General features: G+C 37.0%; 1 protein-coding gene across 3 annotated transcripts in view; it reads right to left on the bottom strand.

The window, feature by feature from the left end:
* LOC122809774 (5-hydroxytryptamine receptor 3A-like) overlaps positions 1 to 22,528 on the bottom strand; it is a 402,161-nt gene that overhangs the window by 49,181 nt on the left and 330,452 nt on the right. For all 3 annotated transcript variants that reach the window (XM_044081508.1, XM_044081509.1, XM_044081510.1), the window contains one exon: positions 3,986 to 4,198. In XM_044081508.1, coding sequence (XP_043937443.1) covers positions 3,986 to 4,198 — 213 coding nt within the window. The remainder of the gene's footprint in view (positions 1 to 3,985; positions 4,199 to 22,528) is intronic.

The following is a 22,528-nucleotide window of genomic DNA, read 5'->3' on the forward strand; positions in this document are numbered from 1 at the left end:
AGCATTATTTGCATATATAGGCAGTCTAATGTACCTCTCAAATGTCCCCAATTTTGCCTCATATCTTTGCCCTGTCTCTTATAATGTTTTTGATTTTCTGGTAAATCACTGAGTATTATGTTCAATCAAAAATGGCAAACATTAATATTTTCCTTTTGTACTGAAAATGCATGTTGTTGAAAATGCTATTGAACTGTTAACTTTTAATGTGAATTAGAATAATATTTTTCCTAATTTTGGGCCCTTGTATCTCAGTATTTTTGGGTATGTCCAAAATTCATCAGCAAAGATGTTGTTGAGAGGTATGCAGTCTGAAGAGGCACATAGTACTTATAAAGAATGTGGTTGTCTGTGTTTCTGCACTTTCTTAAGGATGTGCACCCTTCCACTGGAATTCACACTACAAAGGTTAGCAACAGGAACATGTGCACCTGGATGCATCTCAAGTCTACAGAAGTTACTAGCTCAGGGGTAGCCCACAGTATTCAGACAACCTGCCCTGTAGATGCCTACCACCTGTACTATATTGTTATGATCTGTTCAAGGTATGTGTTGCCATATAGTGGTGAGTACATTATGCCTACACAAAAAACATACCTCCCCACCATACAAAGATGAGCTGTGGCACTTACCAAGGTGACCTCAGCTTTTGGCAGAATAAATGCTTGCCAACTCCCACACATACCTGCTGGCACATATACCTACTATCTGTATTCCCATATCTATCCTACAGTTAGCAAATGGCATGCCTCCATATTTCTCCCTTCAGCTGTGGTGTGGTAGAACTATGCTACCTATTTGTTTGCAGATGACAGATATCACATCATTACAGAGTTTACAGCTTTGTGTCATGTATTCCTAGGTGTACATGGCTGAAGGATGAAATGAATGATACAAGGTAGAACATTTCAGCCCAGCTTAAAATGGTGTTCTGCTACAAGCACTAAAAACACGAGTGACATTTGCATGACAGAGGGGGTGCTGACCAGCCTTTACATAATGAGTAACAGTGGCTCAACAGGTAGCTCACATGCCTTTGGTGCTGGAAAATCAGAAGGTGTGGGTTCTTGTCCCACAGTAGATACTTGGATTTATTTCCAATACTGTCACTCCAGTGCAGCATAAAAGGTGCTCTGCTCATGTGTGTGTCCCTTCCTTCAGATGAGACATTAAGCCAAGGTCCCATCTGCCCGAATTGGTGGTAGCTCAGGTGGATGTCAAAGATTCCTTAGCACTTATGAAAAAGAGTAGGGGAAGTTGCCCAGTGTCCTGGCCAAATTTTGCATAGTCAATACAAATGCTACCTTGGGTCTCCCTGAAAAGGAGATACTATTCTAGTAGGAGTAACCCAGTTAATAAAGAGAAAATAAAACAAAAAAAGAGAGAAATAAATGTGTGGCCCACAGTGGTCCAGTGCAAAAATGTCATGCAGTGATTCAACTATACATTTCATCAGTGTGATAAGACATGCCAAGCAAATAATGCCAAGATAAAGGCAGATTCCATGGCAGCTAAGGGGATGAATGTTGAGGTCTACCAGGGAGTAACAGCATGTTAGAACCAGATAAGTTTCTGCTGTCCATGCAGAGGTACACTGGTTTTGAGATTATCCCTGAAGGATTGGACTCCCACCTCAGGATGGATACACTCCATCTATCTAGGTGGATGATGCACCAGGTTTGCACTTCATACAACAGATATCTGCACAGTAGCACTGCACATTGATACTGTAGACTGACCACAGCAACTGTTGGCATTCAGTGTTTTAGGTACATTGAGTGTCCAGCCATGTTGGGATGTCAGCAGATCTAACTTGGGTGGTATCTTAAATGGGTGCCCTTAACATGAACACCACAGGGGTATGGTTATGGCATAGATACCCATGCTCATGTATAACTTAACATTAGCCATAGTGTTTGCAGTTACCAACTGGATGGTACTGAGAAATTTCAATATACAGGAAGCAGTGATAAACAGCTGAGATGTGTTCCAGATATATGAATCATGTGAACTGCCTGGTTGTTTTGCAAACACATTGGTTATGATCCCATATAAGATTATTTTCATACAGAAGCATTATATCAAATAACGTTTTAAGTATTCTAGAGGCAGAGGCCTGTGAAATAGCCAGTGTGTCCCCAGATAGTGTCTGAAAGTTTCCTGTAGTGAGGATAGAAAGTGCTATGCATACCATTATCTCCACATGTATAGGAAGACCATACACTCCAATCGATTCCATATGTGGATGACATATTGACCATCACCCATGCAATGGAGGGTGGCCTAATGGTTAAGGTGATTGCCTTACAAACACAAGGTGCAGAGTTTGAATCTGACAAGGGATAATTGGTTAGGCTTAAAATGGCTCACAAGGGCAGTTAGCTTAGTACTAATCTATGAACCTATGATTCTAAAGTAATCAGTAATCTCTTGATTGGTCAGTCAGCTATTGATAATACCATTTACTGTGGCACTGGATGGTACTGCATGCATGCCCAGTCAGAACTGGTGGTGCTAAAAGCTATATCATGCTGCTGTATAATAGCTGCTTCAACTCTGAGCATTTCTGCTTCATGCAACAATAACATTTTCATTGTACATTTGCTCTTTTATTGGCAGGTGCAGACAAGTGTGCAATTTCCCCTGTAGGTGTCTATTAATTACAACTATATTCATCTTCAATACATTTTAGGGTCACTAGGACCTCATTTTACTACTCCTTTCATTCGCATGTCTTTATGTAGCCATTTGTAGCCAAATGACTCGTCATCTAATTAGTGACACACATGAATGGATGAATAAGATTCCCAGTGTCCCTACCCACTATCTAGTAAAACCACAGCCAAGGGAACAGGCTTGGCAGAATCAGTGGGGTAAGAAGACCCTGCTGAGCTTGACTCTAATGGAGGCATTTGGGTGCACTGCACTGATGCTCGCCTCAGCATGGGACAATGCACCAGCACTGTTCTATGGCTGTTTGCACATACTGTGTAACTATCTGTGAAGCCTGGCCCTACCTCTTACTTTTAAACTGCTCAAGCAAGGCTGTTGATACATTATTTCCCTGTGTTTGTTTACTAAATGCATGCTGTAGAACAGTGGTGTTCTCACATTCTATGCTGTTTAGTTGACTAAGCTGTGTCTCAGAGAAACAGTGAGATATGTTTTTGAGTGCTCTTTCACTGAGGCTCAATGTATGGAGGTGTGAGATAGTGAACCCTCTACACGGAGTGTGCAAAACCTGTTTCTTGGCTTTATGCAGGTCTTACTTACATGAAAGTAACTTACAGGTTAGTAATTTGTAATTTGATGTTATATTTACCCTAATAAGCTTCTCCAAGGTAACAGATGCAGTGCATTTATCATTAAAACAATTGGGTTCTACTTAAAGTACTTGAACTATGACTTGTTGGCTCAGCTATTAAAGCTTTTTTTATAGACAATTACAGATTGCTCCTCATCTGCCATATTCAGTAGTTTCCCATTTACATGCACTCAGATGGGTACTACATATGCACAGTGCTACTATTTTAGAGGGTACTAAATAAATACTTATAACTCATAAATGTAAACAAATTCTTTACAAACAAAAATCCCTAAAATGTTAGCGTATCATTACAATTTACTCCCAGCCGATAATCAAACTGTTCAGCATTATATAGTAACACCCTGTCCTAAAGAGACTGGAAGTTTTTGAACATGGTGGTAAAAGATTTATCAGATCGATTCGGTGTTGCCCCACTTTTTCTTACATTACTTCTGAAAGCTAGTGCATGTGTAGTGTGCCTTCTGTGGAAGGTTGGGCACTGGGCTGGCAACTCAACACCATAAAACTCCACTGCTAATCATGAGTGGACAGGTGATACGCTGTGGCGACCATTAACCGCGAAAAGCCGAAAGAAGAAGAAGAAGTGAAGTGAATAATGATATAGTGAAGAATGGAGAGTAAGCGGACTGCATTGGCTACAGACATAATAACACTTACTTGTTTTGCTGCTTTCTGGAGGTGTATGAACAATATCCTCATCTTTCAATTTGGTATCGACCCTCAGTACAAATGCAAGGTGCTTCAGAATCCATACTTTCATCCATTTTGGAGCTTCTGGACGGACTGCAGATAAGTGAAGCATGTAGCAAATAAATATCGAATCAATTATGCTGATTATCATGATACAGAGGCAGACGGAACAGAAGACACCTAAAATATATAATAAACAAAAAAGTATCACAAAGAAAGTTAATAACATCAATTTTTATGCATGAGGTTGCAAACATAAACACCCTGAGGACAGAAAAACAATGAAAATCATACTCTGATACATTATTCATAATTTTCTTACATTTGGAATTCCAGCTTATGTCATTGTTTTGACCGTAATGTTTTATACCCATACCTAAATGTTACAGCAACCAATTTATTTAAGTATAGATGCTTGTTTCATGGTATCTCACAAAACCAGATAAGTCTTAGAAGCATCATTACCAAGCTGATTTTGCACCAGATCACTGGTGTCTCCCCAAGAAACCAATACACGAAAAAAACAAAATAAAGACCACATAAAGATGCACTCCACACGTAATTTTAATATCCTGGTATCTCGACCTTTCGCCTTCAAGGGATAACCAGTACAAAAACTTTCCACAATAAATAATCACTTAACTTACTTAATTAACCAATTAACATTAAAACATCCCAACATTTAAATTTTTAAAGTGACCAGTGCTCAACACTTTACATTGAATTTAACATACTACTTACATCCTACTCATAAATTATATACATCCCCACTTAAAATTCAATTAGTAATACTAATAGTCCAGTGGCAGATCATTTTTGGAAGGAGAATTTTGATAATGGGGAGTCTTTATTTAGCTTTTGGGCTCAACCCATGTCTAATAATGGAAACTGAATCAGTTGGAAACTATGTTTATTTTAAGTTATGGCACCTTTGTTCCAAGGGGGATTAAATAAGGAAGTCTTGCTTAATTTCTAAGTCCTTTTGCTATGTTATATGGGTACTTTTTGGGTTAACTTTTTGTTTTTTAATTTTAAGTGAGGATGTATATAATTTATGAATAGGGTGTAAGTGATGTGTTCAATTCAATGTAAAGTGTTGAGCACTGGTCACTTTAAATGTTTAAATGTTGGGATGTTTTAATGTTAATTGGTTAAGTAAATGATGTGATTATTTATTGTGGAAAGTTTTTGTACTGGTTATCCCTTGAAGGTGAAAGGCCAAGACACCAGGATATTAAAATTAAATGTGGGGTCCATCTTTATGTGGTCTTTATTTTGTTTTTTGTGTCTTTAGTTTTTAGTCTTTAGTTTTTGTGATGTGGCATTTCTTAAACCAATATGCAGTTCAGATAAATGTTTATTAATGGAGGCATCAGAAAATTTTACTATTCAAGCAAAACAGCACTGAAATATATTACAATGCTTCTACAATATGAGACACATTCAGTGTGCAATTTTATGGAAAACTGTTATTTTTAAAAATTCATCCATTTATATGGAAGCACTCTTCAGAGAAGAGCTAAAATGTATTACTTTTGGGGAAGTGCCAGAATTAGAGTGCTAAACGTCTGTTACCACTGGTGCTCAGGTTAACTTTTAATATATAAGTTCATCTTTCCAGGTCATGCATCGCTGTTTGCCCAGCTTTATGTCTGGCTAAAAATCTGAAGCATAAAGCATATTCAGCAATAACATGAAGGCTACACTACTACTAAATTATTTATTTGTTTGACTGATCATGGTTGGGTAAATTAACTGGTGTTAAGATCACTTTTACCCATGGCCAGGCTAAATACATGCAGCTAATGAAAACAATAAAATAAACAAAAGAGTGTACTAATAAATATATTATACAGTTTCAATCAATGGGAACTTAATAAAAATAATCAGAAGTGAAGACAATATAGAACTTGGTAAACTACGTATAATAATTGCAAAATAAATCTGTTTTTGGTACTACTGATTCAATTTATTTTAAATAAAAAAGCACACTTGGGGCAAAAATTTGTAATAACTGGACATGGGACACACCAGAGTATGTATGAGCTTTCTACACAAAGAAACATGGGTAAGCAAAAGCATCTAGAAGATGCAAATTGTATAAACTGTGAACCAAAGGCAGCAGTAATCCAAAGGAGAAATAACAGTTTCCAATTACATGGGACAGCATAGCAGTAGAGGCTGTAATCATGGATTATTACTTAAGAGCTACATTGCTAGAACAGAGTTAGCAGTACAAAAGCACAGGCTGTCTAACCTCTGAGCCTTACAGCCAAGAAGTAGACTCATATGAAATACAGAAATTAAATAAAATGTGGCCATACAAGGCTAGGAAGATGAAAGGCAGACAAGGAAGAAAGAATTTATTTTATTATTTAGACTGTGAAATAAAGTGCAACAGTTAATGTTATGAAACAAGGCAAGAACATTGCATGGGATTTTATATACAAAAATAAAAACAATAATATAATACAATAACTACAATTCTCCCTGTATACGTTATTAAAATTCATTAAAGAGCCATGAACTGGTAATAGAATATAGATTAATATTTCTCTATTAATGAGTTCAGTTTCATTCAGTAATTACGTTCTGTGGTTATTTTGTTTGCTTTCTTCTAAATACTAGACATTTCTTTATGACATACAATAGTAACAATGTTTATGAATTCTGTAATGAAGGTTTAGTCACATTTTTGCAGTTCTTTCTAATAATTTTCCTATCTATTGTTAATAAGCTCTCAAAAAGTGGGAATTGAGAATTTGAGAAATATCCCAGAACTGATGAATTAAATAACAGCAAAAGTTTAGTTAATATAAATTTATCATACAACAATACTTGCAGTAAGCATTGATTTTTTTCCCAAAAAGTAGTAAAACTTTGAAATCATAAATCACTTGCTGCCAATTTACTTTGATTAAGGATTTATACCTCCAACAACCAATACTTTCCCTTTTGTATATAATTTCAATTCTATGTGGAGTTATGTAAAAATATCCAAGAGAATAATCTCTTAAATGTGACTATTAAAATAATTTTATCTGTTGCAGTTAAAGTTGAGTCATTTGTTTGAAGAGCATAATTTCAAAAGTTACCTTTGTTACAAAATGTATAGTTCTTAATTATTTTATATACTCTGGATAACTGTGATCTTCCTATCTTTCCAATTACTTTGGGATTGTTTAGGAAGTCAAGACTGAATGAATATATTTTTAATTATATCTGACATTATTTTCACTTTAAGGATTAAGAACTGTCTATTAATTTGTACCATAAGCCAGTTTTCCATATCCAAACCATATTTACCCATTAAGTAGTGTTAAGCACTTTAGTCTGTCTTAACATTTGATTTGAAAAAAAAAAAGCATAGCCCTATTTTTTATTAATGTTAGCATCTTTGAAAGCTCTGTCTGTCTATACATTATGGCGTTAATGCTTTTAGGAATAATGTGAAACACCATACATTTATCTCTGAATATTTATATATACAATTTCTAAATGTTTTAATATGTAAATAGAATCTGTTGAATTACTGATATTTTTTAAATAAATATTTATTTAACAGCCACTTCATATTATTATTTTAGATTTGTATAAGTTGTTTACTAACATTTTTCTTTATTTAACCAAACGGTTTTGTGCCATTTTTTCTCCAACTGACTGACTACTCTTATAATAACTGAAGCTACAGCATACATTTCCAGGTCAGGAACTTTTATCCCACCATCTTTCCATTCTCTTATATGACATTGCAAAGCTAATTTAGACTTCTAGAAGCACCATAAGAACTTCAAACACATGTTAAATGTGCTCTTTAGAAGGGACTAAAGAAGTTGTCTGTATAATGCTTACCATTTTGAGTAAAATGACCATTTTAATTAATATCAACCTATCCTCCATAGACAAGATTAACTTATTCCATTTATTACTGTAATAAAGTCTAAAATTTTTTTTATAATTTGTGCATTTTTTTTACAATTGCATGTAAATGTAACCCCTAAATATTTAATTAGTGTACTATCCCACTTGCATTCACTATTAGTTTCCATCAAATAATGTAACTCATTGTTTGGTGGACTTATGTTACTTATGTTGTAACCCTCTGTAATTAATGCATTGTAGTCTGTATTATGTTACCGATATTTCTAATGCATTTGCTAGACTGCAAGCTATTGGTGAAACTGTTTTTGTAACCCTTGCATACCATTTTATTGTTTAAATTTAACCTGCATTTCTTGCTTAAATTACAACTACATCTAAATATTTTATGTTTATATTAGCAACCCTACTAAGTCTTGTCTCTGTTCTGCTCTCTTCTCTACCTAGCGGTTCTTTGTCTCTGCTGCATAAACCAATTTGATTTGTTTGCTATTTTCATAACAGCTGTCTACACCAGAGCAACTCTGGCGGCTTCCATCCCTCTCTAACTCTCTGCAAAGACAACTCCCCCGAAAGGATATCCATACCAGAACTCCTGAAGTGCTCCCTCAAGTCCATTTTTACATAGTGTATGTACTTGTATTTACCTGTTATTTTGTGCTCACAATACAGTAGCACATGTACTCCCTCCATGCCTGATAAGCAGCCTACGGTGATCCTTTATTTTTCCCCTCAAACTCCCCTATATTCTACATCCATCTTTTGGTCATACTGGTTCTTAAGCTGCCATTCTCCACTTTTGCCACTAGGTGGCATTGTCTACCCACCTATAATCTCTACTCAAACATTACAGTACACCCGTGCTCCCCCTGAACAGACACATTCCTCTCTTAAAAATCCTACTCTGCTAGCTTGCTTGATCTAAGTGTATCTTATTTTTCTTTCTGTTGCCTGACTCCACAGTGTGGACTCACCTGTTCTGCCCCTGCAGTCCCTTCAAGTATCCTTGCTCCTCATACTACCCACTGATTAATTCCTGATAGCCACCCTCTCTCTTGGCTCTACCCGCTCCGTTCACCCTTCGGGCTCACTCCACTCCCTTACCCTGCCCCCAATTTCCACAAACCTCTGCTACACCTACCTTTATTCTAACCACTATTCCCCTCCCATTCCTCTCACAGCCAATCCAATCACATCACCACATTATCCCCTCCCCCACTCATCCACCACTAATTAACTACTCCCTCCCCATCCCAAAACATAGGGTCCTGTACTCACATCTATACCCATCCCTTTTCCACACTCACACACTCCCTAACATCCTACTATTTCCTTTTATACCTAACTCACACCAATTAACTATGCTTTCTCCACTTTCACAAACCATTCTCATCCCTCTATCAGCTTACTTCTTCTAATTCCTCTATTCCATGCTACCTCTTATTCCAGTTGCAAACTCCCCCCTCCTTCCTGTCCCTCACCCCCACTCCCTTCTCCCATCCTCACCCTACCAGATCTCACTTTCGCACTATATCCTCCTCTCTAGTTCAAACAAATCCACTCCACTACTTCAAACCAAAAATTATACCCTCCTCAATAAAACATCATATACCTAAACTAATATTACATTTTCCAGAAAACTCAAAGACCAAACCCAAGCTCCTGCTCCCATCCTTCTTTGACTGCCTATGCTTAGCAGGAGACATACACCCCAACCCTAGACCTAATACTAGCACCAATCCTAATCTCCCAAACACAAGCAATATTACCAACTATAAATATCTCAAGCTACTGACCATTAATGCCCAGTATCTAAAAAACAAAACAGCCCACTTCCATGCCTGGCTATACCATAACCTAGCAGACATAGTAGCTGTCTCTGAGATATGGCTAAAACCTCACATTTCTAACTCTGAAATCCTATCCCCTGGGTTTCAAACACTCAGATATGACCACCAAAATAGAAAAGGCAGAGGAGTAGCCTTAATCTACTCTAGCCTACTCTCCATCACTCCCTACCAAAATCCAATTCCTCAGTTCAGCAACGCTGAACTAGTCATAGGAATACTAAAAATTAATAACTATAAAAGCATTTGTGTTATGGCCCTCTATATCCCCCAGGAAACAATGCCACTACACTTGAAGAAATTATTCTATGGGCCTCGACTAAAATTAATAACAAGAAATATTCAATTACTTGGAAATCTGTACATTTCTAATATTTTAGTTAAATAAGACTTGTTTAATGACTCACAAACTTCATCTAGATCCAGGATAATTATAGATAGTTCTTGCTTATTATTACTAACATAATCAATTAAAGTAACTATTCCTTTGATGTTATCCTTTGTTTGCCTATTTAATATAAAGCCAGTTTGTTAACCAATAGCCAAGGATTGAAATAAAAATGTTGTAATCAATATTCAGTAATAAAATAGGTCTATAAGTAGAGCATAGAGATGGGGCTTCATTCTGTTTTAATAAGGGAGAAAGTATTGTATATTTCCATGCCGGAGATATTTTCAACATATTTTTAAGGTATTGTGAATATGTTCTGGAAATAAATAAAACATTGTGAAACATGAGTTAATATTTTACATAGTTTGGAAATAATTCTATAATTTCCTGGAGAGTCATTTGACTTCAGACTTTGAATTTGCTCCTTTATCTCTGTTACAGAAATATATATATATATATTTTTTTTGCTCCAAAAATATTTCTGTATATTACTTAAAAAGGCATTGTTTCCTTTTTCATTTTCTATGCTTTGATTTTTTTGCACTCATTTTCATAGTGCTTTTTTAAACATTCTAGATTTTTTCATCTATACATTTCCTATTACTACTTGAGGTTGATAAACTGTTGATGTGATGTAATTACTTCTTGCTATAATTTTGGATGTAAAAGCTAACTTATTTAAGCCTTTAGGAGTTAGTGATAAGAATGCAATTTAACTTTTTCTAAACTACTGAAAACCTATACTTAAGATCTTTTAATTTCTGACAACAGGCATTTTCTGCCATTTGTATTTTTAACTTTATTTCATCTGTCTTTCCTTGAAATTCCAATAAGGCTTTATCCCATTGATTTTTCTTGTTGTAATACCAAGTAGAGACTGCTATATAAATATGCTTACATTGAGTCCCATATGGTCACATCAAGACATGGCCATCATTATTATTATTACTATTGTTATTATTATTACTATCATTATTATTATTATTATTATTATTATTATTATTATTATTATTATTATTATTATTGCCTAAGAACTGCTAAATTTATGTTAGAAACTGTTCTTTAAAATTTTTTAATTTTGCTTCATAAGCTAATAGTCTATTAAATGAAACCACTTTTCTTGTATTTGTCATTACTGCTTAAGTAATTGCATTGTGATCTGATAAATGACATATTATCACCTTTATCTTTTCTGCTTTAGAATCCAAAAAAATTGAAATATATGTCAATTATTGATTATTTACCAAATCTGTAAGAGCTATACTTGTAAAAAAAAGAATTTCATTTATAAATGCTACTATTATCTATAAGATTAAGTAAGTCAGTAAAGTTTACTAAAGCCTTAGCTGATGCTGAAATCTAAGGTTGATTTGCTCTACTATCATTGCTTTAAGAATACAGTTAAAGTCTCTTGCCATTATTATACTTCTCTTACTATTTAAATTTAAAGTATATTTCCTAGAGAATTTAGCTCCAATTCCCACAATCCAGGACATTTCTACTACTGTTAACATTCTTTTTTTGATATTAATGATGATCATACACATCACACCTTTATAATCACTGCATAAGTTAGTAACCCTAAGCATTATAATTGAATTTCTCCATAAGATTGCTGTAGCCCATTGTGAAGATAGGTAAAGACTGCCTGCCTAGCCAGATAGAATTTTGTAGATAATTCTATCATTTGTAAATATTAATGTAAGCCACAGGCTTGTTCTCTTAAATGTGAAAAGACTGCATTGGATATTGAAGTGCAAAAATGTAACAACAGTGCACTCTGCTGTAAGAAAGCTAAGTCAAGCATTTTATGACTGTCTTTGATGTCAAAATTCAGAGCCGATATGTCTAAAGGGAGGCATCCTGCCTATTGTTTTAAGACCAGAGTTAATGGCTAGAATTTTCATGTATAAATGTCCTTTATTGCTCTGGTTTCTGATCAGGTATAAAGAATGTAAATGTAGTTTCTGTTAGGCTGGGAACACTAGAGAAGTGTGAAGAATCATGTCATGTGAAGCAGCTCTGTGTTATCAATTTAAAGAGATAGAATCAGAGAGCTCAGAGCATTTTGTCTTGAGAACATCCAACATCACCAGCACTGTCTTGCTCTAGATGTAAGTAGGATATAGAACTGCATTTTCTCTTAGATATAGCTAAGAAATAGGAGGATTAGACTAGTTTGTTTTTCTGTGATGTCCGAACTTTTGCTACTGTATTATTTTAAGTATTTCTCTGTGATCTCTGAACTTTTGATTAGCACTGTGTAGTAAGAAGTATTGTCTTGTGTTTATATTATTTATTATTAAATATTTTTAAACCTTTCAACTGTGAATGTTTTATGTAGAGTTAATTTAAGCTCTAGAGTACATTGCATGTATATAGTGAGCTTTGACTGTTCAGTCACTCTTACCATTTGGTTAATAATATTGCACAGTAATAATTGGACACCCTTTTAAGGGCCTTTGAGTAGCTGATAAATATTAGCTGGGTGGTAGTGATTTCTACCGTATAGTCTGGGTAAAAGGGGCACAGCTGGAGAACCTGTGCCAGCCTTCCCCAGGAGTGTCTGTGTGGTTGTATATAACTCTTATCTCAAAGTGTGTGTGTGTCAGCTACTTGGGCAGGGACATGAAGCACTGGTTGGACAGAGAGGGTGATGGAGGTTTTAGCTTGCCCACTAGGCTGAGATCTGGACCTTATAGCTGTGCCAGTGAGGAGTCTTATTGGGGACCTGGAGAGAAAGGGGAGAAACTAGCCCCAGACTGACTGTGATCTCTCTGTGTTCTTAAGGGAAATTGTACTTTACTGTGTAGGTATTTATTATCCTTTCCCAATATGGACGCCCCTCACTGGTGTTAGTGGTGAGGATTGAGGCTCCTTGATTGCTGGGCCACTGCACGGGCATCACACCCTTCTGTTTTCTTTATAACTAGAACTTGCTAGTACTGTATATTCCTTTGCATTTACTCTAATAAACTCTTGCAATAAATGTGTTTCTTGTAAAAAAGCCACTTGTGTTGCACACATTTTTAAAATATTTAAATAAGCTACTTTTCTTATTGGGAAGTGCAGTGGTATAGCAGTTAGAGTTGTCACCTCACTTCAAGAGGCTCTCCGGTTCGATTCTTGGTTGAGGTGCTTTCTCTGCGGAATGTGCATGTCCTCCCTATGTTCATGTGGGTTTCCTCCAGGTACTCTGTTTTTCCCCACTTGGACTGGATATGTTAAAATTGGCCCTAGGTGCGAGTGTGTGTTTTGCACCTTCCAAGGAGGGTTGGGCCTTGGGCTAGCAACCTGAGCCCATAAAACCCATAACTGCTACAGAAACAATGAGCACTGAAAGGTTCTTGTTGCCTGATGTACCATGTGGTACATAAATGGGAAAGAGAGAGAGAGACCTTTCATATTGCCACTATTGACTATATTTACATTTAAAGAATCACATTTTAAAGAAGACATTTTTTTTATCAGTCTTATACATATTTTCGAAAACCCACAACCTCAAAAACCACAATTGCAACCATGCACACACACACACACACACACACACACACACACACACACACACACACACACACACCAGCACACAAACACACATACACCTACCTAACTACACTACAACAAACAAATCAACACACACAAACACAACATAACTTACAAACACACCTACCCTACCTATAAGCAGGGGGACAAGCCCCTCTGCACCCCCCACACCCCACTACTAATATATACTAACTCCGATGTTGCACTAGACACACAAACACACAAAAACCACCACTACACACACTCACACACGCTAAAATCCCTACCAATACCCTTACTTAAACACCACTTACCTGAATCCCCAACTAAATCCACAAACCGCACCACATGTCATGAATGCAACACCACAACAGTGGATTCAACATTTCTGCAATCGAGATAGTGCAGTTTCGCGTAACTGCAATTTTTGACTATTCAGTCTCAAAATACTGAAATTCGACATTTCAGTATTTTGAGATTGTGTAGTGAACCCGTATAGATCTGCATTCGTGGGACTGTACACATATCTGATAATCTCTTCTTCTTCTTTCGGCTGCTCCCATCAGGGGTTGCCACAGCAGATCAACTGTTTCCATTTCTTCCTGTCCTCTGCATCTTGCTCTGTCACACCAACTGCCTTCATGTCCTCTCTCACCACATCCATAAACCTTATCTTAGGCCTTCCTCTTTTCCTGTTACCTGGCAGCTTCATCCTTAGCATCTTTTTCCCAATATACTCTGCATCCCTCATCAGCACATGTCCAAACCAACGTAATCTTGCCTCTCTGGCTTTGTCTCCAAACCTTCCAACCTGGGCTGACCCTCTAATATACTTATTCCTAATCCTGTCCATCCTCATCACACCTAGTGCAAATCGTAACATCTTCAACTCTGCCACGTCAAACTCTGACTCCTGCCTTTTTGTCAGTGCCACTGTCTCCAACCCGTATAACATAGCTGGTCTCACTACCCTCTTGTAGACCTTCCCTTTCACTCTTACTGGTACTTGTCTGTCACAAATCACTCCTGACACTCTTCTCCACCCACTCCATCTTGCCTGTACTCTCTTCTTCACCTCTCTTCCACACTCACCATTACTCTGAACTGCTGATCTCAAGTACTTAAATTAATTCATCTTTGCCACCTCTACACCTGCATCCTCACCATTCCTCTGTCCTCCCTCTCATTCACACACATATATTCTGTCTTAGTCCTGCTGACCTTCATTCCTCTTCTCTCTAGAGCATATCTCCACCTCTTCAGGGTCTCCTCCACCTGTTCGCTACTCTTACTACAGATCACAATGTCATCTGCAAACATCATAGTCCACGGGGACTCCTGTCTAATCTCATCTGTCAATCTGTCCATCACCATTGCAAATAAGAAAGGGCTCAGAGCTGATCCTTGATGTAATCCCACCTCCACCTTAAATGCATCCATCACTCCCACCGCAGACCTCACCGCTTTCACACTACCCTCGTACAAATCCTGTACCACTCTTACTCACAAGACCCAAATGTAGTGAAAGTTTTGAAACATGAGGAGAATAAATCTAAGATGACTTATCTGCTTAATCTAGCAGAAGCATACTGGTATCAAGCAGGAATGGAAATCAAACTAGAAGCAGATAAAAATCAGGCAGCAACTGAATGTGCCAAAAAACAAAAGAAAGAATATAAGGTGAAGACCAGATGAGGAGGCAAGAAATTTGGAAAATGCATGAATATAGTTGCAAGTATAGAAAAATTCTTGAAGAACTTCATTTTGATCAAGAATGAAAGCAGGAATGCCTAAACAGAGGCAAATTCAAACAAAGAAATTAAAGGTTAATATTGTCAGCCCAAGATAGTGGGCGACGTACACATTAGTTTACAAAGTCCATTCAACATGTGGGAGAAACAGACAAATGCAGGTTTTGTAAAACAGAATTGGAAACAATCGCACATCTTGTTGCTGGGTGTGATACACTAATGGCAGAAGGACTGTATACTGAAAGGCATTATAATGTGGAAAGACTGTTGCACTGGGAATTGTGCAAACATTATGGTACTGGTGGCTGAAAAACACTGGAAACATGAACCACAAAGCATCATAGAAAATGATGAAGTCTACATCACATGGGATCACCCATTACCAACAGTACAGAAAACAGATGCTAGAAAACCAGATATAGTAGTCCATGAAAAAAAGACAAAAGTAGCAATCATCACTGAAATCATCACACTGAAATCATCACACCCAATGACTACAGTGTCTTGCATACAAAGAGACACAAAGTCATAAAATAGCAGAATTTGCAGGCAGAATTGAGAGCAATGTGGAAGAGAGATACCCAGACAGTTCCAATAGTAGTAGGAGCAACAAGTCTTATAAAAAATAATCTACAATTGTATTTAAATATATTACCAATATATGTAACCCCATACTGCGGTGGTGGTGCTGCGGTAGCATTGTCGCCTCACAGTTAGACGTTGCCCGTTCGATTCTCAGTTAGAGCATCTTCTGTGTGGCGACATGCGTGAATGGGCATTCCTTCGTTGAAGGTTGTGCGTTAGGTCCGGCAAGCCAGTACGTAAAAATCTACTGCCAATCATTAGTAGACGGGAGTTCCGCTGTGGCGACCCCTCACTGGGAAAAGCCGAAAGACACAAACAAACCAATACATGTAACCCCATATGAATTGCAGAAGGTGTCATCACTGGGCACATTGCGGGTGCTGCGAGAAGCACTTCTTGCTGACATCAAAGACTGAAACAATACTAATTTCATGAACTTTAATCATACTTTGACTTAGGAATGGAGTCCATTCTCATCATGGTATTAGAAACCCAAAATACTTGGAGAAATTAGAAAAGATACAACAGATCCATTAAAAGCACAATATAGACCAAGAAACCTTGTGCCATTTGGAAAAAGAAGCGACTGAGGATATGCAAAAATTTAAAGAACAAAATTTAGAGATGTTTGAAGGGTATAAAAAAGAAATATGGACATGTGAAAAAAAGAGAGATCTGATATGGTGCAATATTTATGCAAAGGAAAAAGCCAAATTAGCACAAAAAAGGCAGCCCCAAAGATATTCAAAGAAAAATATAGGCAAAGGCATCCAGATATGAAACATTTCAAAATAAAACAAATAAGATCACAAAGACAGAATGTAGGACAGAAGATTAGTCAAGTAGAAATTAAAAAAATAGAAGCTGAAGTTATGGAATATTTGCAAAATGAAGGATTCAGTGTAGAAAGTCTAACACGGGTCATATCACAGCATGATGGAATAACTAGTCTCCAAAGTAAGGAGAAACAAGAGGAGCGGGAGACATCTGAAGAAGAAATATGGACATGGGAAAGAAAAAGAGATTTAATATTATGCAATATTTATGCAAAGGAGTAAGCAAAACTAATCAATGCAAAAAGAGCAGCACCAAAGATATTTGAAGAGAAATACAGGCAAAGACATTCAGATATGGAAAATTTTACAATACAAAATAAGAAAACAAAGAGGAAAAGTAAAAAAGAGAATTAATAATGGAGAACTTAAATACGTAGACCCTGAGATTATGGATTACCTGCAAAGAGAAGGATATAGTGTAGAAAACAACTCAGATAACAACACAACAGGACAGAGCAATGGACACCCAAATTAACGAGAAACCAGTGGAGCAGGAAGCATCTATTCAGTTCACATATGAAGATACTTTGGAGCCCCCACAGGAAACCAATATAAAGGTTCAGTTGGAGCTATACAGCAAGGGAAAGAACTTGAAACTGTGGCAACTCTGACACAGTCAATGTTGGGGAATGATAGGCCAGTGAGCTGCCATATGAAATATCAACGGATGACACAGGGTGAAACTAAAGAGAACATGGCACAGGACGAAGCTCTGGAACTTTCTGTAGCATGCCCACAGGAAATGGCGAACAAAGAATGTGCCCTCAGTTTAGAAGAAAATAATCTATGGAAGAGTTACTTGATTTAATAGAGAAGGATAGATGTATTAAGATCAATGAAATAAACAGACTACAGAAGGTCAATAAACCCCAAAAGTTAGAAGTTTGATAAAGTAAATGAACACAGTAATTATGACTGTCTATAGAGATTCATGCAATATAACAGAAGTAAATGGGATAAATTACTGTGCAGCTAAATTAATATCAGATAAAGTCTTACCACAAGAATACAGGGTAGTAAGGGAAAGGACAGGGAGAAATTGAATGCCATCATGGAAGTATTGAACAGAGAAAACTATAAAGCAATTAAGACAAGAAGCGTCACTGTTAGAAGAGTATAGAAAAGGGAACAGATCAACAAAAATACTCAGAAAGATAGATGTGATAAAAGCAATGTGCAGTATTATGATTTATCATGGACTATTGCAAATAATAAACTAAAAATATCAGCACAGGCAGATAAACATAGAAGATACACAGATAAATATACAGGAAAAGTACCAAATCAGCAGTTTAATGATGACCCAAAGTAGTTTTATAGAGAATTAGAAAACAAGGAAAAAGGAATTAAAAGACCACCAAAAAAAAGAAGAAACAGACAAATTTTGGAGAAATATTTGTGAAGATCGTGTGGAACATAACAAAGATGCTAAATGGATAGAAGTAAAAGAACGAATATGAAGTTCAAATGTACAGGGTATGAAATGGGGTGAAGTAACACAGAGAAATTGAAACAAAGTTAAGAAAAGCCTCTAGTTGGAAAACCCCAGGCCCAGATCCAGTACCTAACTTCTGGCTAAAAGTATTAACATCTTTGCATAAAGATTTAGCCATGAGTAAGAACTATTTATATGTGCACCACAAACAGACACCAATCTGGCTAAAAACCAGGCAAAACAATGCTTTTGCTTAAGAGTGAATCTGCAAGCTACCCTAAAAATGATAGACCAATAACTTGCCTTCCAACAATGTATAAACTGTACATTGGAATTGATGCAGAGTTTATAGTCATTTTGAAGAAAACTCAATTATGGCAATAGAAAAAGGGTAAGAAAAGAAAGTCATATGGAACAAAGGATCATTTGTTGTTAAATAATGTAATAGTGGAGAACTGTAAAAAGGGGAAGAATCTAAGTATGGCATGGGTAGACTACAAAAAAAGCATCTGACAGTATCCCACATTCATGGATAAAAGAGTGCTTGAAATGTATCACATACACCCTGTACTGATAAACTACATCACAGCTACCATGAAACAGTGGCAAACCACTTTGCAGTTAAGCCATGATAAAGGAGAAATTATTATTCCAGGGATAAAAACCCAAAGGGGATATTCCAGGGTGACTGTCTCAGCTGCTCTTTTACCTTGCCCTTAACCCATTAAGCTGTCTGCTTAACAAATTAGATTATGGCTACAATTTGGCTTCCAGAAAGGAACAAAGTGTAAAGACTTCTCATCTTTTGTTTGTTGATGATTTACAGCTGTATAGCTTATCAGATAAGGAACTGAAAGCACAACTGCAAGTAGTCAAAACTTTTTCAGATGATATAAGAATGTCATTTGGTCTTGATACATGTGCAAAAGCGATCTCTAAAGAGCAAGAAGGCTGCAACACCAAGAAAACATCAGTTTGGGACAAGAATGTGATATCAAGTAACTTGAGCAAGAGGGAGTATATAAGTATTTGGGAATTGATGAAGGATGAACAATAAAACATGAACAAATGTGAATAAAACTCAGTAATGACTATTTTAGAAGACAAATTAATCCTGAAAACAGCATTGACATCTAAGAACAAAGATCAAGCTATAAACTAACTTACAGTTTTGGAGTGATTGACTGGCCAAAAACGTGTTGGATAGATTAGACGGGAAAACAAGAAGGATGCTTCATGCTTTTCAAATGACTGATAAAAATCAGTGCATACCAAGATTATATATTCAGCATTTCGAAGGAGGGATGAACTTCCTTGAAACTGATTACATGTATAGATCTGCACACCAAAAAATGCCATTGCTTTGAGAATCATGGCTAACCAACTAGGCCAAACATGAGGATGCTTATGTAAGCCCTGATTCCATAGGCCTTACTGCTAACTATGACAACAGTTGTTTCCATAGATCTAACCCCTTAAATTGACTACTGTTCTAAGCATACTAATATACATTTTGCTTTGAAAGATACGCCTAAAGGTTGAATTCAGTACCAAGCAGCTGAAAAATGTCCCAAAATGATCCATGGAAGAGGTGCATATTGAAATGCACAGAATCACACTCAAGAAGCTCCCAGGGCAGCAAAGACTACAAATCATGAGCAAGATGAAATAAAGGCCTGAGATCACAGATCTCAAACTGGAGCATAGGTATCTCCAGCAGTCTTGAGGCAGTCAACAGTGGGTCTATGAAAGTCAGTAGAGCACCAATAGTTCCTTTAAATAGATGGTAGCCTGGTGATACAGGGCCTTAAACCCAACTTCACGGAATGGAGGATTATGTTGGATGCGACTATACCAGAAGGCACCAGTAAGAAGATTCTGTACATAGTGCAACCTATCAGGTTCAGTGTTTGACAGTCCAGGGTAAAATCATTAAAACAGTCCAGATGAAAGCTAACCAGCATAGGTCCACTAGTGAAGTATGGTATTTACTACAAATGAAGTTCGCAGACGACTGCCAACTAGGAGCCATAAATGAAACTCCTAGCAATGTGGACATCCTACAAAAGGGCCTCACTGAGACAGATGCCTGGTGTCAAAGCCATGGTCTCAAGCTCAATGCCAAAAAGTGCATTGTCATCCCTTTTGGTAAAACCTCTGTACCCATGAACTACCACATAGGCAGTAGTGTACTTAACACCGAAAGTGTGATAAGAGACCTTGGGACACAGGTGGACAGTAGTCTCTCCTTTGATAATCACATCACCACAGTAGTCAGAAAATCCTTCTATGTAGCACACCTCATCACAAAAGGTTTCTCATCAAGGAAAAAAGAGGTAATTGTTCCCCTCTACTTGTCACCCCTTAGACCCATTATAGAGTACAATGCCCTTTTGGTATGTACCTCACAAGACATCTACAACAACTAGAAAGGCCGCAGAAATGCCTCACAAAGAGGATTTCTGACCTCAAACAGATGTCCTATGGAGACCGTCTCAAAAAACTCCAGCTTTACTCCATTGCATATCACCTACTCAGAGGGAATCTTTGCCTAACATACAAAGCTATCTCAAACCCAGAGCTGTTGGACATGCTCCACTTAAAGAAATCCGAATCTGTCCAAGCTACATGCTCTAGGGACCTAAACCTTATCACCACAATAAACAGAACATGCTGGAGGGATAGATTCCTGTCCCAGAGACTTCCCATACTCTGGAACACACTACCTATCTAGATAAAACAAAGATCCTCATTAGCACTCTTCAAGAAAAATCCTGATGATTGGATGGGAGATAGGAAATTCACCCCTGGATCACTTCTGTGGCTCTGTTCAAAAGGGGCACAGGAAAATAATTTTCTTGGGTGGCGAAAGCCAGGGTACTTTTTTGGCTAGGCTTATATAGGCCCTAGGGCCAATAGCCTAGTACCTACCTATGAACCTACCTATGAACCTATATTCCTCAACTGCTGTCAGCATGAGCAGACAACAGCTAACACTGACCTAAAACAACAACCAGTCATCATGGATTACTGAGAAGTTATGGGCTATGGACACATCTCTAACATATAACCCCATAAAGCATACAAAAAGTTATGAGTAGAAACTGAGGAGGGATTCATTATGAAAAGGCATAACAACAGTCTTAGATGGGTTGTAAGGAACAGCAGTCTTTCAAGAGAGTGTCTTCCATACAACATTCATCTGGGTCTGACATCCATATGCTTCTGTGAAAAGGAAAGGTAGAACCATATATCACCAGCACAGTTCCAATAACATAAACCTGTCTGTCAAATCAATACACCAAGAAGCAACATGTACATAGAAAAGAATATTAGATATATTATGGAGCCTTTAGAGCCTGGTTAGTAAGAGAAGGAATTAGTCCCAGAGAGTCCACACTCCAAAACAATCAAATGGTCAGCCATGTCAAATCTGATTATTCCTGTTAAATGCCATGGTAAATATGATCAGTGATGGGAAGTAAGACAGTAGCCATGCTGTAAACTGTATGGAAACCTTGTTCTTGCTCTCTGAACACTCTATACTTTTTAAGCTGGGATTTTAATTACAGGAAATCATCTTCTTAACATTTTAGACAAAGAAGTTATTATGATATGAGGCTGTAGTTTCAACATTATATTCAGAGCAATGCCAACAAAGCGGGACAACTTTTAATGTATGCCAAAGTTCTGGAAAAGTGCCAACTTCTAATTAACGGTGTAATAATATAAATGGCTGTCTATAAATGAGTCACAGGCTGTAGCCCAATATGGCCATTTTTTTCATGGCTGAAAAGTCTCTAAGAAATGAAATAACTTGTTTCATGGCTATGAGTGAAATACCTAATTAATTCATCAGAACACTTATCAGGTGTACTGATCAATTTGCTGTTAGAGGTAAGAGTAATGTTAAATGTATACTTTCCTTTATCAACTACTTTACTTATTTCTTACTGGGCAGTAAACCCTTTTTTTTTACTTATTTCTTGCTAGAAATGTTTTGAACTACCAATCAGTAAATGCTTTTTCCTTTGTTTTGTTGTTCAGATGCTCATCTCTGTCTTTATCAGTGAGCTCACATTTTGTTATTAACATTGCAAAAACATAGCAGGAGTTATGAGGGTGTGACAATCAGTATTCATTCCATGACTTTTATTCCTGTACTGCTTGCAAGCTTTCAGTTGTGAAGCAAGGCAGGGAGTGGTTTGCCATGAAAACCTTGTTTGTGGAAGAACAGCACATATCCTGTGAGGGATGGCTAATT

The sequence above is a fragment of the Protopterus annectens genome, chromosome 8.part0 (assembly GCF_019279795.1).
Source record: "Protopterus annectens isolate FY-2018-M chromosome 8.part0, PAN1.0, whole genome shotgun sequence".
NCBI lineage: Eukaryota > Metazoa > Chordata > Ceratodontiformes > Protopteridae > Protopterus > Protopterus annectens.